At 35.4% G+C, this 17,902-nt stretch overlaps 1 protein-coding gene and 1 long non-coding RNA gene across 2 annotated transcripts; both read left to right on the plus strand.

The window, feature by feature from the left end:
• Window positions 1-13,363: 13,363 nt before the first annotated feature.
• On the plus strand, window positions 13,364-15,932 carry LOC149566088 (uncharacterized). The gene is made up of 3 exons (XR_016361529.1): window positions 13,364-13,678; window positions 13,942-14,052; window positions 15,801-15,932. It is a non-coding gene; the product is annotated as an uncharacterized LOC149566088 (long non-coding RNA).
• On the plus strand, window positions 15,828-17,055 carry LOC149566089 (uncharacterized). The gene is made up of 2 exons (XM_089817347.1): window positions 15,828-16,498; window positions 16,600-17,055. The coding sequence occupies exon 1, from the start codon at window positions 16,082-16,084 to the stop codon at window positions 16,487-16,489; it is 408 nt and encodes a 135-aa protein (XP_089673473.1). The 5' UTR covers window positions 15,828-16,081; the 3' UTR covers window positions 16,490-16,498; window positions 16,600-17,055.
• Window positions 17,056-17,902: the final 847 nt, after the last annotated feature.

Here is a 17,902-nt window from a genome sequence, read left to right on the forward strand (position 1 = left end):
TCCGAGAACTATCCATCCATCTCATTGACCTACCACTTGCTCATCCACAACTCATAGATTGGGACCAACCAAGTGTCATACATATTGATGAGTTCGCATCAGAGGAAGTGCTTCTAAGATTCATGGGAGCCGAAACTCCTCATAAGAAGACAAAGCCAGATTCTGCCTACATCTACAAGCTAGATCCCAAGGGGTATTTTGGAGAAAATCCCCAACCTAGTTTCGATACACCCAAAACTGAAACTAAGGTAAATCTGGGACTAGCTAAGGTAGCGAAGAGAACCCCTCAGCAAGAAAATCCAGAGCCACAAGCAGAACATGAGGATTTAGTATTGCCTCCTCAAGATAATCGACCAGAGGTGTCTTCTATTCTAATAGAGGATACTAGAGAAGTCAACATTGGTTCTTTAGAGATCCCTAGAATTGTTCACATTGATGCATCCCTATCACAAGACCAAGCTGACCTCCTCTTTGAGGTTTTACGAGAGAACATTGGCCAATTTGCATGGTCATATTAGGACATGCCAGGACTTGATCCAAAGCTTGTAGTTCATCATCTTGCAGTCGATCCAAAGATCAAGCCCGTCAGGCAAAAGCTTAGAAAAATGCACCCCAAGGTGGCATTACTAGTCAAAGCTGAACTAGAAAGAATGTTAGCTGCTAAGGTTATCTGACCTATCGACTACTCAGAATGGATCTCCAACATGGTCCCTGTCACTAAGCCTTCCGGTGACATCAGAATCTGCACTGATTTTAGAGATCTTAACAAAGCTTGTCCAAAGGATGATTTTCCCTTGCCCAACATAGATATGATTGTAGATCTTATAGCTGGACATGAAATTCTGTCCCTTATGGATGGATTTTTCGGGTATAATCAGATCAAGATTGCAGAAGAGGACCAGCATAAGACGGCATTCACTACCCCTTGGGGAACCTTTTGCTACACCATGATGCCTTTTGGCCTAAAGAATGCTGGGGCTACCTATCAAAGAGCTATGACAACCATTTTCCATGATCTTATCCATAGCATTTTGGAAGATTATGTGGACGATATCCTAGTCAAATCTCACACCTTCATGGATCATCTTGCTGACCTGGAAAAAGTCTTTGATAGGTTGGCCCAATATCATCTCATGCTAAATCCCAAGAATGGTGTCTTTGGGGTCACATCTGGCAAGCTTCTAGGCTTCATAGTTTCTAAACGGGGTATAGAGATCAACCCCAAAAAGGTCAAGGCTATCTTAGACATGCCTCCTCCCCAGACACTACGACAGCTTTGCTCTCTTCAGGGAAAACTTCAATCTGTCTGGCGCTTCATCTCCCAACTTGCAGATAAGTGTACACCATTTTCACACTTGCTAAAGAAGAATGAGAACTTCAAGTGGGATCTTTTATGTCAGCACAGCTTCGATCAGCTCAAGCAGTATCTCACCAATCCCCCTATCTTGGTTCCACCAGTTCCTGGTCGTCCCTTGATCTTGTATATATCAACAACACCTACTGCTCTAGGGGCACTTCTAGCACAACATGATGATTATAGCAGAGAGAGAGCCATCTACTATATCAGTAGAACCCTAGTTGGTTATGAACTCAATTACACTCCTATGGAAAAAGCTTGTTTGGCAGTTGTTTTCTCAACTCAAAAGCTTCGCCACTACATGCTAAGTCATACCATCCAACTAGTCTCTAAGATTGATCCTCTCAAGTATATGCTCTCTAGAACAGCACTCACAGGTCGGCTAGCAAAGTGGGTTATGCTACTAAGTGAGTTTGACATCCAGTATGTGGACAGAAAGGCAATCAAAGGGCAAGCTATAGCAGATCACCTAGCTGATGCACCTCTAGTAGATGCATATCCTTTGCTCACAGAATTTTTAGATGAGCATATCTGCCTAATTGAAGAACAGCCCCCATGGAAGCTTTATTTTGATGGCTCATACACCTCTCATGGATCAGGGGCAGGAATATTATTAGTTACACCTCAAGGAGATTACATTCTAAAAGCCTTCAAACTCCAATTCCCTAGCACCAACAATATAGCAGAATATGAAGCTCTTGTAGCAGGATTAAAGATAGCTGCAGAATGGAATATCACTGAGTTAGAAATCTTTGGCGATTCTCAGCTCATCATCAAACAAGTCTTAAATGAATATCAAACCAAAGATGAAAAGCTATTACCCTACAAAGAGCTAGTTGATCAGTTGACCCAGCATTTTACAAAGCTTCAGTTTACACAAGTGCCTCGAATGCAGAATAAGGCAGCACATGCCATGGCCACTATCGGCTCGCTCTTGGAAATTCCCCAAGATGCTACGCAATATGAATTTTTAGTTGAGCAGCTCCTCACACCCGCTTGTGCGAATGAGGATTCAAACCGTGTTTGTATCTTGGTTGGTCCCCAATCCCCTTGGTACCATGAAATTCATGCTTACCTTAACAATGGTATCATATCCCCTCACCTCACACGCACCCAACGCCAGAACCTTATTCGAAAATCATCCCGCTATATTATCATAGCCAATACCCTATATCGTCGGGGTTATCACGATACTCTCTCTCGATGTTTAAATGAAAATGAGGCCGCGATGGCATTAAAAGAAGTACATTTCGGACTTTACGGTGCCCACACGAGTGGTATTGTCCTAGCACGACAAATCCTTAGAGCAAACTACTATTGGCCTACCATTGAAGAAGACTCTTGTGACTTTGTCAGAAAGTGTCTCCCATGTCAGCAGCATGCAAATCTTGTGCACGCTCCAGCACAAGATCTACAGCCTATTGCACCACCTTGGCCTTTCGCTTTGTTGGGGCCTTGATTTAGTTGGAACTATCACCCCTCTCTCATCTGATGGACATAAATGGATAATAACAGCTACAGACTATTTCACTAAGTGGGTGGAAGCAGTCCCCCTAGTCTTAGCTACAGGAGTTCAAGTCTCCAAGTTCATCTTGTACCACATTGTTTGCCGCTTCGGCATCCCATCCACCATCTTCACTGACCACGGAGGTAACTTTGAAAATCTCAACATGGAAGAATTATGCACTTCCCTCCGCATCCATCACCGCTTTTCTAGCCCATATTTCCCACAAGGTAATGGCCAGGCAGAGGCAACTAACAAAACCCTCCTCAAAATCCTAAAGAAAGTTGTCAATGATTCCAGTCGTGATTGGCACCTTCAAATAAATCTGGCTCTATGGGCCTATCGAACTTCCTTTCGTACATCCACAGGCACAACTCCATACTCCCTAGTCTATGGTGCCGAAGCGGTATTACCTATAGAAGTTGAACTTCCCTCACTACGCATATCTTTGCGAGGGCAAATCTCAGATGAAGAATACAGGGTAGCTCGACTCACCCAGCTAGATCTCTTAGACAAGAAGAGACAACAAGCCTATGACCATCTCATAGTCTACCAAACTTGTCTCAAAAAGAATTTCAACAAGAAGGTGCTCCCACGACACTTTCAGCCAGGTGATATGGTCCTCAAAGAAAATATGAAAGTCCAAGCAGATCGAGAAAAGAAAGGCAAGTTTGAACCTACATGGCTTGGTCCCTATGTGGTTACTGCCTCCTTTGGCTCCGGAGCCTATCAATTATCTACACCAGAAGGAGAACTCTTGAATGATCCCACTAACATGATTCATCTCAAGAAGTTCTATGCTTGAAGATCTTTGGTATACCTAGCTTTTGAAAAATAAAAAAAAATAGTAAAGAGAAATAAGCATCCAATGGTGAAAACTTGGCAATTCAAGCGCCTTGGATAGGTACCTTGGTGAAAACCTGGTAATTCAGGCGCCTTGTGTGCTAAAAATTAATCCATTATCTATCACTATCCTATCCCTCATCCATCCACCCACCATCCCATAAAACACCTGCTTGTTCCCTTGGTGTTCCAATCAAATATCCAAAATCTGATGGAGCTTGTCAATACCTCCTGTATAGCTTGTAAATCTTGTACCAAAGCTTGTATTATACCTTGTAAATCTTGTACCATACCTTGTATATATTCGAATCTTGTCCAAAGCTTGTACCATATTTCAGCTTGTAAATAATCTTGTATCCTATCACATGCACACACAGAATCCCATTTTCCTTAAGCTTTTCACAAACCATCTACCTATCCATCTCACAAAAAAAAAAAAAAAAAAAAAACCAAAACATGAACAAACTTGTACATTTGTAACATATCTTGGTCTGTCAGCTTGTACATCCTCTTTAGCTTAGTATCATTGTATCTATCCGACTTTCGTGTTAGTTCATCCTTGGTCAACATCTTGCACACATCGCACACCTTGGTTAGATATTCCAATGCATCCTTTAGCTAGATCTCCTGTCACCAAAGTGTTATCCTTCTTAGTTCAGCTTGCCAGACGCATCACTCATCCAGATCCATCAGCTTAAGTGTTCTCTGATAGATTCTTGTAGGATATAGCTTTCCTCATGTCTGATCTTGGTCCATTAGTACCTCATCCTACCCATCTCGTTGGCAAACAGTTCTCTTTTGGATTTTCTCTTTCTTTTGATTTGGGATCTTCCCTTTTGGGTCTTGAAATATCTTTTCCAAGCAATCTCCTTGTTCCCTCCTCAAGGTTGCCACGATCTTCCATATCATGGTATGCTGCGAATGGGGCAATTAGAGCGTAAGGTCTTGATCAGGTCTTTTGCTTGTTTTCTTGTTCTGCTTGTGGGTTACCTAGTGTCGTTTCCACGCTGCTTCCTCTGGGATTCATGTGTGATACTAGGGCAATCCTTGTGTGTTTGTTTTGAGTCAGTTCGTCAGTCCTCTGGACGATTGGTGAAAAGGCCTTGATGTTCTTGGTAACCTTGGCAATTAACCAACAGTCCTATAGAAAATCTAGTGCTCAACTACATGGTGGTACTTCTCTTTGAAGTATCCCCCCACTCAAAAAGCTTCAATGGATTCCCTTCATCTCCATTATCCCCCATCCATATCCAACACCTATCACAGCTTATGCATCAGTATCTCTTTGAATCACTCCTTACGCTTAGCTTTAGGGATCCACAATCCTAGTCTTAGGGATCCACCAATCAAATCAATCCACCAAGCCTCATCTTTCGAGATCCACAATCCTAGTCCTAGGGATCTCCGAAACCCATCTTCCGCCAATCTGACTCTTTGAAATCCTGTTGCATCAGCTTTATCATCCCATCATCCCTCCCCTCCTCCACAGATTCCTTTTATAGCACTCCGCTCCTCCATCTCCCCCCCCCCCCCCCAATCTTGGAAAGTCTTAAGCTTTCTTTACTTTTGTGCCTCTGATTTCCCTTTATCATTCTCCCGTAGTGAGAGTTTGAGCTAATTCAGCCCCTTCTCTTTGCCAACCTATGTCTTAGCTCATCTCAATTTCTTGTACTTTTCAAGAAGTCGTCGAGCCTCATTTCTCTCCCCGTCGCCTTCTTGAGGGGGCATCATCTAAGTCTAGTCTCTCCTCTTCTTATCCGAGACTAGGGCAACCTTGTTGCTAAAACATCTTCCTCGTGTCATCTTCATTCAAACTTCTTTGAAATAGTGTTGTCTCAACACTATGTCAAAGAGGGGAAAAATGTAGACACCTAAATTTGATTACACTATTTTAGTAATCCTATTTAGTTATCTAAAAAGGCATTATTAATTAAATTTCTATTTAATTAATCCTTTGTCATCCCATAGTTGATTAATTTAATTAATCATCTATAGTCCTAATTGATAAATCAAATAATCTATTATTTATCAATTAAATCCTATTCTTCTATCTAATTCCAAAAATCCCCATTTATTAAATAAATCTATTTGATAAATGAAATCCTCAAATTCAAAAATCCCTAACCTATCTCTAATCCTCCATTTAGCCTAATCCACCCCATCCACCCATACTAGCCAAGCTTAGCCACTAACTCACCCACCCTCATTAATGCCATCCACTTGCACATCTCTAACATCCCTAATCTAATCCTAAACCCAAGCCTAATCCACCCCCTAATGTTGTCACATTCCTTAAACAAGTTTAAGACTTTCCTAATCCAAACCAAAGTCTCCCCTCAAAAAAAATCAACCACTAAATCATGAGTGCTCTTACAAAACATAAAAGACTCTTACAAGCCCACTCATGACTCTTACACCCATCTTCCATACTCTTCCCTCTTCCACACTCATTCCTCTTACATCCCTCTTACATACTCAACCCCACTCATCATGCCTTTAACCAAACCTTTACCCTACCCTCTCACACTCATCCTCCTTGTGACAACTGTCACCTTCCCATTGGTGCTAAACAAGCACAATCCATGTGCTCCCCTTTGAGTGCATCTTAGCCCTCCTTAAGCCTTCATCCATCCTTGCATCTAAGCCCTCCATCCCTCTACCCCTTAGCCTATAAATTGAATCCCATCCCAAGTCATTTCATCAACAATCTTTGAGCTAAAGTTACCATGCTATTTTCAGAACCAAAGCCATCAATATTACCCTTATAATGCCAAATTGAGAGCTCACAAAGCTACCAATTTTCCATTACCCATCTCCATTGAAGCAGCTTTTGAGCATCTTGAGCATACATCCACAGCAAAAGGACACATCTACAGAATCAAGAAAGCATGGAGTGTTTTCTCTTGTGAGGTTTGCACTTCTTGTTTGCTTTCTTTGTCTAAGAATATATGTGAATTTAGTTTTTGGTTTGTGAATGTTTACTTTATTTTTTAATGTTCTTTGCATACTAAAATTCTTGTTCTACACCCCCCCATGGCACTTTATAATGTAGGGCGAGTACAATAAGTCACAATGATGAAAAAGATCTTAAAAAGCAAGGAGTGACATTTTATCTCAGTGCGTTTGCAAGAATGCATACAAATGATGTCTAAATAGATTAGAAGAGACATAAGACTAATACAAAAGATAGTACAAGTCATGACGAATCATCTGAAGCAACAAAATCGATCCCTAGACTTGAAACAACCAAGATATCCACCAGAATCCAAAAAAGTAGAAGACTGAATAGAATGTGCCTAGAGAAAAATCTAGAAAAAAAACTAGCATCACTAGAAAGAGCATAGAAAGAGCTTTCCAACGATATAAAGAAGTCCCAAATCAAAGATCAAACGCTCAAGATATGTCTCCTAGAGTGCAAAACAAAACATCCCTCCTTGACTACCAAAATAGGCAACCAAATTGCATCAAAACAAAAAAAACACCTGCACCAATGTCTTCGTCTCAAAACCAACTTTCCAACATATTTTTTGGATCGAAAAAATACATCTATATGCTCAAGTTATAGAAAAACCTCATAGGGCCTCTGTAGAGATGCAAAAAAATTATTATTATTTAATTAAAAATCATACAAAAAAGTGCCACCAAGGCCAAAGGCGGAGTGGAGGTTGGGCGGTAGAGCTACTGGTGGTAGTGGCGGGTGGGTGTCACCGATCACACTAGCCACTCGCGAGAGGTGGCGGTGGAGCTACAGTGGCCACTGAGTTGCGACGGTTTGGAGGACCGCTAGCAGTAACCAATGGCAGTTTATCATAGTTGATAGTGGTCTCGGTGACCGCCAGCAGTTTTTGCTAACTTCGATGGCATAAAATGGCCGAAAACTAATTTTTTTTTCATTTTTTTTTTTTAAATTCTGCCTTGGACTGCATGCAGAGGTCGTATGGCCTTGCCAAGCAAAACCTTTTTGCCTCCCAGATCAGCATTGTCCAAAATGGACAAATTTTATATGGAAATGAGGGTTTTGACGCCTTTTGAATCCATCTGTGATGTCTATTTTTCCTGAAGCAGCTTCAAAAATCAATAACCCCCTATTTTCTCAGAAAATACCAAAAAACACACTAAATCTAATCGGCCAAACCCTTGTTCTTTCTTTTCTCTAGATATCGAACAAGCTATAGCAGATCTGGCTCTGATACCATGAAGGATTTGAGCAAATACACAATTCAAATTCATAAACCCTCGAATACCTGCATGCAGAGAACCTATCACAGAGAAAAAAAAGACAAGAAGAAGCAAAGGGTTTGCTCTAAAAACATGAAAACTGTATATTTAGATGTAGAAGAGATTATGAAATACAAAGAGATCAATCCTTATAAAAGGAGATCAAAACCCAAAAAGGGTACCTAATAATTTACTAAAGGTAACCTAAAGGTGAAAGCTATTTAATAATTACTAATTAATTATTAAATAGAGAAAGTTAAAAAATGTATAAAGCAAAATCGTAAGAAGGGAGAAAAGGTAATTTAATAAATGAAATGAAATTAACCTTTTTCTCTAACAATTAGTACCTTGCTGATCAAAGTCTCATCACTAATCTTTCCTTCTACTCCTCTGCTAGCATTCACCACTTCTTTAATTCTCTCGACATATTGAACAATATTCTCACCTTCTACCATCTTGATGTCATCAAAATTTCCTCTCAAGCTTTCTGATTTGGGTCATAGTACATTTTTATCCCCCTTAATGGATATTTGTCAACTTTTCCCACATCTTCTTTATAGTGTTCCAGTCCTTTATATCATAAAATTGTCAATAGCTTAAGGCAGATGCAATCTCCAACATTCCATGATCATGCTCTTGTTTCTCCTTTATCTCATGGGTTGTCAAATGTGATGGTACTGATATATATTAATGATCTAAGTAGTATATTGTTTAATCACCAATTCTAGTAATGTGTCACTTCATCAATCTTTACTATGCATGAAAGTTCTCCTTGTTCAACTCGGGTACCTCCTTTCTATACATCTTGAATACTTCAAACAACTTAAATCTGTTCTTTAATCCACTCGATCTCTTTGTTCTTCTTAATGGGAAACCTTCCCAGTTGTTCCTTTAGGGGTTTGTGCTAGGGTGATCCTCTCTCCCCCTGTCTCTTTGTTATTATGGTAGAGGACCTAGGTAGATTCATCAAGGATTAGGTTTCTTGAAATATATTCATGGTTGGCATTGGAGTAATGGGTTATCTTATCTTTCTCTACTTTAATTTTTTGATGACATTGCTCTTACTTGTATTTCTCAAGTCCAAGAAACTGAGGCTATTTGACATACTCTTGACATTTTTTTTGTGGCTTTAGGAAAAAAATTAATGAACATAAGCCCCCTATATATTTTTTAATACTCATGAACCTATTCAAAGGAGGATTTCTAATATCTCATCGTTTTGAATTGTGTTGCTCCCCTTGACATATCTTAGTATTCCTATCATTGTTTCGAGGTAGCCACATCTCTTATGTAGGAATTTTTTAGCAAACTTCATGAGAAGATAAATAATTGGACTCGTAGATGGATTTTTACTTTTTCTTGGGTTAACCTTCTTCAATCTATTATTTAGGTTCTTCCTATTTATAGGAACATGGTTCAAGGTTCTCTTATTTACCTTCTCAAGGAGTTTGATGCTCTTTCTCAACAGTTTCTTTGGAGTGGTAGTTTGTGTAATTCTGAATGGATTTTAATCAACTTAAAGAATTTTTGTCACTCTAAGAAGGAGAGCAGTCTTGGGTTGAACTCTGTTATCTTGTAGCTAAGATTTGGATGCTAAACTTTATTGGCATTGGTATTTTGGACGAAATCAACTATTTACTTTCACAAGGAGTTTGATGCTCTTTCTCAACAGTTTCTTTGGAGTGGTAATTTGTGTGATTCTGAATGGATTTTAATCAACTTGAATACTTTTTGTTAGCCTAAGAAGGAGGGAAATCTAGGGTTGCACTCTCCTATCTTATGTAGCAAAGCTTCAGTTGCTAAACTTTATTGGCATTAGTATTTTGGACAAAATCAACTTTGGGCCTATATAATTACTCAAAAGTATTTTTTAGGGGTTTAGATCTATAACTGAAAAGTATAAAACTTTATCCATGTTCTATTTCCCCACTTCCTTTATAGGGTCATGGCTTCATGGTGTGGTAGGCTCTGAAGAATGTTGGTCAGTTAGTTAAGAGGGGTCTATTTTGGATATGTAAAGGAGGGTCTAAGGCTTTCTTTGTCTCATGCTTGGTATGGAAACCCTCCTATCTTTTCTATGTACCCTCATCTTTATATTCTCTATGATTCTTTTCTTGTTGCTAGATGAGATAAGGTGGTTCGTTATAAGACCCCTTACTACTTAGTCCTTGCTATTGGCGATAGATGGAAGGATTCTTTAGATTGGCCACTTGAGGGCTAAAAGGAGGACCGCCATAAACTCTCTAAAATTTTGCAATCTCAGGAGTATTTCTCATTGTTGGGGTAGGATATTTTGGCTTAGGGTGGTGCCATGTCTAGTAAATACTCTATTTTTGTTGGCTAGCACAAGCTTACTAGACAAGTGTTTGGAGATGGCGTGGTTCCTTGGTGGACAGCTATTTGGAATAATTTTTCTTAGTCCAAATATAATTTCTCAATGTGGCTGGTGGCTCATAAGAGAGGTCTTACCCGAAATAATAATTATAAACTTGGATTTCAAGGCCCCTCATTTTGGGTGTTGTCTAGTAAGGGAGAGGAGTTTGTCTCCCATTTTCACTTCCTTATTTCTTATTCTACGCAGATTTGGCACCTTTGGTTGAATACTTAGGTTTATCATTTTATGCATGCTTCCTCCTTGTCTTCTTTTTGGGATTGCTTGAGGAGTGCCCTCACTAAATCCTTTCCTCTTCAGGACGCATGGGTTGCTAGTCCATTTAATCTTTGTCATATTTGGTTGGATAGGAACAAAAGAAACTTCCAAAATTTATGGACCAAAGCTATGCAAATCTGGTGGAAGATTTTCCACTACCTACATGAAACAATTCATGCTAAGTGTTTTTTTGATGGGGGTATGCATCCTAGTGATATTTCCATCTGCAATCGCCTCAAATTTCATCTTTAAGGAGGGGCCCTAGGGTTGCTAGTCAATGGTTTCATAGTCCACCAGACAACATAGGAAACAGATGAATTGACAAGTAAATTGTGAGGGGTATTGGACTCCTCTTCCACCTAGAGTTTTAAAAGTCAACACTGATAGCTCTTCCCTAGGGAATCTAAGTCATGTTGGCATTAGGGGAGTGGTTTTTTATAGTTTTTTCGATGTCCAGTTTTTTTCCTCAGTGCATAAGGATGATCATAGTAACAATCTTATGGAGGCGCTAGTCATTTTAAATTTTGTGGAACAATGTTGTTTTCAAGAGGATAGCGCAGTATTATCTGAGTTTGACTCCAAGTGGTTGTGAACTTGCTTACTTCATAGACACTTTTGGATGTTAGGTAGCCCCTAGCTTTAGTTGTTAATCAGACTCTTCTCTTTTGTAGAACTCTAAAATCTATTTGTTTTACTTACATCCCTTGGTAGTGGAATGGAGTTGGGGATCGCTTGGCTAAATGGACTTTTGATCATGTTCAAGATTGGAATGTTATGGATTGGAAGCAATTACCCACTGAATTATCTCATGAATTTGATGATCTTGTGAATAGAGCTCTTTGTTGAGCTCTCATTTATCTATCTCTTCTTGTCTTAGTAGAAAATTTACTCCTCTTTTAATTTAATATCTTGATATATCAAAAAATAAATTACATTAGCTTAGTGGTTGATCTGTGTATCCATAGTTTCATTAGAGCCATCATTTTCTACCCAAATAATGGACAGCCTAGAAAGTCCAAGTATTTTTACAGTACACGGTCCTCTTTCAAAGCTTAGCGAACTATTATTACTAGTTCCTGCCATGGCAGGATACTATACCATTCATTGAAAGCAACTTATTAATTTGATTTTCCAATCAAAAATATTTATTTTTCAAGAACTTTATGAAACTATATAGTTTTAATTTATATTAGTTTTTTCAAAATTCAAGATAAATTATTTATCTACAATCTCGTTGACTAATGTATGCTACAATAGTGTTTCACTTCTGATTTTTTGTTCACAAAAATAAAAAATCACTTTAAAAGTATTCCATTATTGTGAAAATGACAAGTGACTTGACATTAAAATAAAAATAATAAATATGTACCAACCACCTCACAATGTCTATGAATATCTTCAAATTCTTTAATAAGATATTATATTCAATTAAATATATAGAAATATCCCAATTTTTTAATTAAAACTATTTTAATTAAAATAATCAATATTTACCAACCATCTATGAATATCTTCAAATACTTTAATAAGAGATGATATTCACTTAAATATATAGAACTTTCCAAAAAAAAATTAATTAAAACCATCTACATTAAAATAATAAATATGTACCAACCAAACTATCTGACAATGTCTATGAATATCTTCAAATTCTTTAATAAGAAATGATATTTATCAAATGAATGCCTTCTATTTTCAAACCTTTTTTTATTTTGAAGGAATTTTTTTTTTAAAACTTCAAATCCTTTATATTAGTTTGCTTAAGAATATTTGCATATATTCTTTAAAAATATTAGTAGTTCTTTAGGTTATTTATCTAATTTATTTAGAATTTAATTAAGATCTAATTTTTATAATTTTATTAGATTTTATCAAGATATTTTATAATTTAATCTAAAATTTAACTTTAAATTAATAGAAAGAAAATAGATTTGTGAATAATCATTTTACAAAAAAAAATTATTACATTTATACTTGCAATATAATATATTTATTTAAAAATAAAATTAGCATATACTTAAGAAGCAAATTTTTAATAAAAATATATTATTAAAAGTAGTTATGTTTTTAATGTATTATAAAAATAACATCTACTCTAATTTATTTTAGATATGTAGTAGTAACTTTGTTCCTCATTTCATGACACCTAGAAAATCATTAAATACTTCCTTTTCACTTTGGTTAAGCTACTCTCAATGTCCTTTTTGGCATGGTAGACATGTAACATAATGACATTTAATTTATCCGCAAATTTTTTTTATTTATTGCATTTATATATATATTTGTTAAATATACTATGAGAAAATGTATAATAACCATTTTACTATTGCAATTTCAAATAAAACAAAATTTTTAAAAGTCAAATTTATAGTTTAAGTTCATTCAGTAATAACAATAGGTGACACTTTGACTATAAAAATTTAAATCAATTTCTACATTGCAGGAATTAGAGGCTATATCCGTTTTCCACTTAAAGTGTAGAACAAAGTTTTCTTCAAATTTAAAATCATATGAATCTAATATCATCGTTGAAAGAAATACATTTGATTACATTTGAATGGTGGTTGAAGAAAACAGTCCTTTCACAATCATTTTCTATCCAAATGGCCGGCCAACCTATTCCCAGACTTTCGTACTTATAGCATGTTATTCAATTGTAAACTTTGTTTTATATTTGTTAAGTCAGCTTTCTAAAGTCGCTGGATTTGATCCCATTTCCACTATGACCAAAGACGGGCTAGTGAACAGGTGCAGCATTTGTCTTCTTTTCTTTTCTCTTCGCGAAGTTTCCTAGACTCTGACGTTGCATACCCATCTCTTCCCTCCAAACGAGCCCGCGACTGATCATGGTCTTGTTTCTTTCTCAATTATTTTCCATCTGTATATTAATGCTTCCTCATTGTTCTCTTCTCAATTATCTCTGTGTTGTTTCCTCTGTGTTTTCGTAATGGGTAAGTTTCGTTTTCCTCCATGCGCATGTTTCTCTTCTTCATCACCTCCCCAGGAAGAAACCATTACTGGTTTGGAGAGTTTAATAGAGAGAATCAGAGATATAAGCCAGCTTCACGATCTCAGTCATTTTATCCAACAGTTGCTGATGATAGCAGTAAGTTGTCCAGTATTAGAGAAATTTCTTTGGCTTAAACATCACACATAAAGACTTGTTTCTTTCCTTGTGTAGAAATGCTAAAATATACAGATTAAAATTTATTCTTAGATTAAAAATGTTAAATAATTAAAATTATTTTTTTATTTATTTATAAAGAATAACGAAAGAATTAGAATAATTTTTCAACCTTTTATACTTTCACTTCAATGTTTATTCTTCTTACCCTATATTGAAGTTGAATGTATTGCTGTGCAACGCAGTCGGGAGAGAAGAATGAAGGAGGATGCAGTTCAGAAATAAGTTCGTATATCCTTGATGGCCAAACACTCCTAGAGTTCATGGATAAACATATTGCCAAGATTCCTCAAAAGGTAAAGTTCTCTTAAAATCAAATTGCGATAAAATTCCGATATGATTTAATGAATAATTGATTATATCAAATGAATGCTAATTGTCCTGGTTAGTTTGTTTACGTCATGAATTTTTTCGTACAGAAAGATTCCATAGATTACTTAAGTGCGGAGGCACAGAAAACTCTCATAAATTTGCTCAGAGGCGCTGGAAAAATTCATTGGGTGGGGGCAGCATTTTCTGTGGTTGGATTTGCTTTGTCTAGATTTAATGAGATGTCTAGATTTAATTTGATGAACTAAATAATTTGAATAAATTAAAAATAAGAATTTTGTACAATCTATATTAGAACACATTTAACAATTAGAATATATGTTTCTACATTAGTTATTTTAGATCAGAATTAATAATTTATAAAATGTATGATTATAAATGTCATGCCCATACTTAAATTCATAACCATACACTATAGGAATCTCTATTATTATTAGTGTCTATATTTTTTTGATGGCATGAATAGATTGTTTGATCCAAATATTGATGAAAAATTGTAAAAAATAATATAACTTGAATCTTAAATTATGATCTCAACAAGTTCTAAATAATTAATAATACAGTCTTATAGAAACAAATTAAACAAAACAAATTAATTTTAATCATTCAAAACTTCAAGCTATAAAAAATTGAATTACAAATATAATCATTAATACTTCTTTACTTTAAAAAATACTAATATTTCAATATAATAACTTGAAAATCTGGAATGTTAAAACAGATAAAAGAAAGTAAATATAAAAAAGTAGAAAAACATAAAGGAGAATAATAGTAAAATATTTTAATGACATCTAAATATAAAAAATAAATTATCAATATATTTTTTAAATTTATATTTATTTTAAAAGAAAAAAGATGTTTGTAATATTTAGTTTATAGGATTTGCAATAATCTTATATTCTATTTTATAATATTTAAATTAATGTAACTTTTTTTTTAAATATTTAAATTGTGATATTGTTATGAGGATTTAGCTGTGTGATCTTGAGTGAAACTCATTGAGAATAAATGGAACACTTAGGACTCATTGGATTAGGTGATACTCACAGGGGTGAAGCACTGGGAGGTCACCCATCCTAGTACTACTTCACCAGCTTGGGTGCACTTAACTACAGAGTTTCCTCCATGGTGAACCATTCATTAGAAAGCCCCTTAAGCTCATCAATTGATAAGTAGGAGATAATTTCCACAAGTCAAATTGTGATATTGCTGTTAAGATTTAAGGATTTAACTATGTGATTTTGAGTCAAACTCATTGACCCACATTTCATGAGTAGTGAATCCATCTCTCACCAGAAATGGATATAAAAATAAAAAATAAAAATATAATCTTGTTTTCTTATAGTTGAAAAATATAACACAAACAATGAATAATTTGATGTTGGAGAATTACAAATGAAAACATAAGACTTTAAAAATAATCAATATATTTAACTACATCTTTTTAGATCTTTTGATTTTAGTTGAATGGTTGAAAAAAATGTCTTATCCTCACAATATAAATATAAAGAAGGCCAAAACCTACCAGACAGCTAAAACATCACACTCTAAACTTCATTCTTAAAATTAAAAGTGAGCTTAATTGTTTTCCTTAATTTGTGATATTTAAAAATTGCCAAAATCTATACAGCTTATTCAATTTTAATAAAATATATTGTGTGAAGGTTTCTTACTGCATCGGTTAATGTGGATACTTTAATTCAAAACTTTGCAGTTGGGATCGACAGTGCACGAGAAGAAGTAATCCGGCTGTTGGATTTGAGTGCACAAAATCCATCATCAGAAGCTGTGATTGTCCACGGTTTTGGAGGCATCGGGAAGACAACTCTTGCCGATGATGTTTATAAAAATGTTGACCTCCGAAGTTATAATCACTGCAGAATCAGCATTGTTCAACATTGTTCAAAGAATGATCTCAAAGCCCTCCAAGAGCAGATTCTGAGCGGATTGTTCAACTTCAATGTGAAATTGAGAGACTGTGACGAAGGTCGGGGAATGATCTGGTCATATTTCAAAAATAACCCAAATCAGCCTCTGTTTCTGTACATCGACAATGCTCTCCAAAGAGAAGATCTCAAGGAACTTGTTCCTGCAGACCTGGGCAGCTGTCTTCCACCCAAGACCAGAATTCTCCTCACTACAAGAAATCTCCGGGAGACTGACATTTTTGTGGCCTGGAAAATTCCACGAAAACCTTATGCGGTGAGCCCTCTTCCGTTCGCAGAGGCAAGAGAGCTTCTGTTGAAGAGTGTTCCGCTGTACAATGACGAAGAGAACATAGGAGCGCTGCTCAAACTTTGTGGTGGCGTTCCTCTTCCGCATGACATTCCTGATTTACCAATGGAGTTTGGGAAATTAGAGCATCTTCGCTATTACCGGGGCCCATTGACGCAAGGCGCTTGATGGTACGAGGTAAGATCTGCAAATATTTATCGTTTCAATTAAAAAGCTTCGATTAGATTTTAGAGTGACACTTGACATCCTTTTCATTATTGTTGTGCCAAAATATGTAGCTTCCTCCAACTCTGCGTCTGATGAACATTACAAATATAATTTCTTCAGAGAATGGAGTTGCAAGTTCTCCAATTCCTTCCAGGTACACTCCACCTTCGTCGCTTGTAGAATTGGGGTTTTGCTATATTTCAAGTATGGAAAGGCTACCAGATGGACTGGAAAAGCTAACAAATTTACAGGAACTATACATAGTTGGATGCCCTAAGTTGAGGGAGCTTCCTTCCGAAATTGGGGAGCTCAACAATCTGGAAAAAATAGAGTTGCACAACTGTCCTCGCTTAGAAGAATGGTGAGTTCTGGAAATCTCTCAAAGTTGAAAAATATGAATTTGAGCGACTGCTCTTCAAAATTATAAGGATCCTTACCCAGCAATATTAAAGGAACTTGTAATATAAAATTTTATTGAAAAAAAAAATTTCAATAACTCAGGCCTTTGAATTGTGATTTTGAGATTATTTGAGGCATCCTTTTCATTTTTACTTTGCAATAATACAAATAAGGTTTAAACTGTTCAAAAGCATTATCGTGATTATGGAGGAAAATTATACTAGCATTTGTATCTTTGAGATAGCTTTACAATATTTTCGCGATGGAGTGGTTACATACACAAAATAGATGATAAGAAAGTTTTTTAGTATGATTTTGGTTGTATTTTTATTTCTTTGTTGATATTAACAATTATTAAAATATTTTGTATATTATAAAATTTATTTTATATATATATATATATTTATTTATTTATTTATTTATTTTATTTTTTTGAAAACAAATGATATATATTCTTTAGCTAAATTAATTTTTAATCATTTCATTTATAAAATTATTTATTTATTGATATATTTATATAGTTTTGTAATTAATTGATTTAATTGTACAAAGTTTATCTTTTTACTTCTAATTTATCATTTATTCTAACACTTTAAAATTATTTTCTTTTTAAAGTATAATTTAATAATTCTAATAAATTGTCAAATAATATTTTTGAAGATCCATCATTTTATGAAAGTTTTTTGTTAAATAGAAATTATTAATCTAATAAAAAATATATAGTTTACATCTCAAAAATATAAATTTTCAGATTATGCCTTATAAAAAAATTATATCTCACATAGATTCAAAATAATGAAAGTGAACTGAATATTCTTTTTCTAACCTTGAATTTAGCTTAATATTTTTAAAAACATACAACATGCACCAAATTTTGTTTTACTAAAGTCATACCACTGAATTAGGAAAAATAATTTAGAACTTCTTAGATGAAGGATAAATAATTGAAAGTGGTCATTTAGAGTGAATCGACTA

The sequence above is a fragment of the Cupressus sempervirens genome, chromosome 3 (assembly GCF_028749045.1).
Source record: "Cupressus sempervirens isolate cs-2001-9-10 chromosome 3, ASM2874904v1, whole genome shotgun sequence".
Lineage (NCBI taxonomy): Eukaryota > Viridiplantae > Streptophyta > Pinopsida > Cupressales > Cupressaceae > Cupressus > Cupressus sempervirens.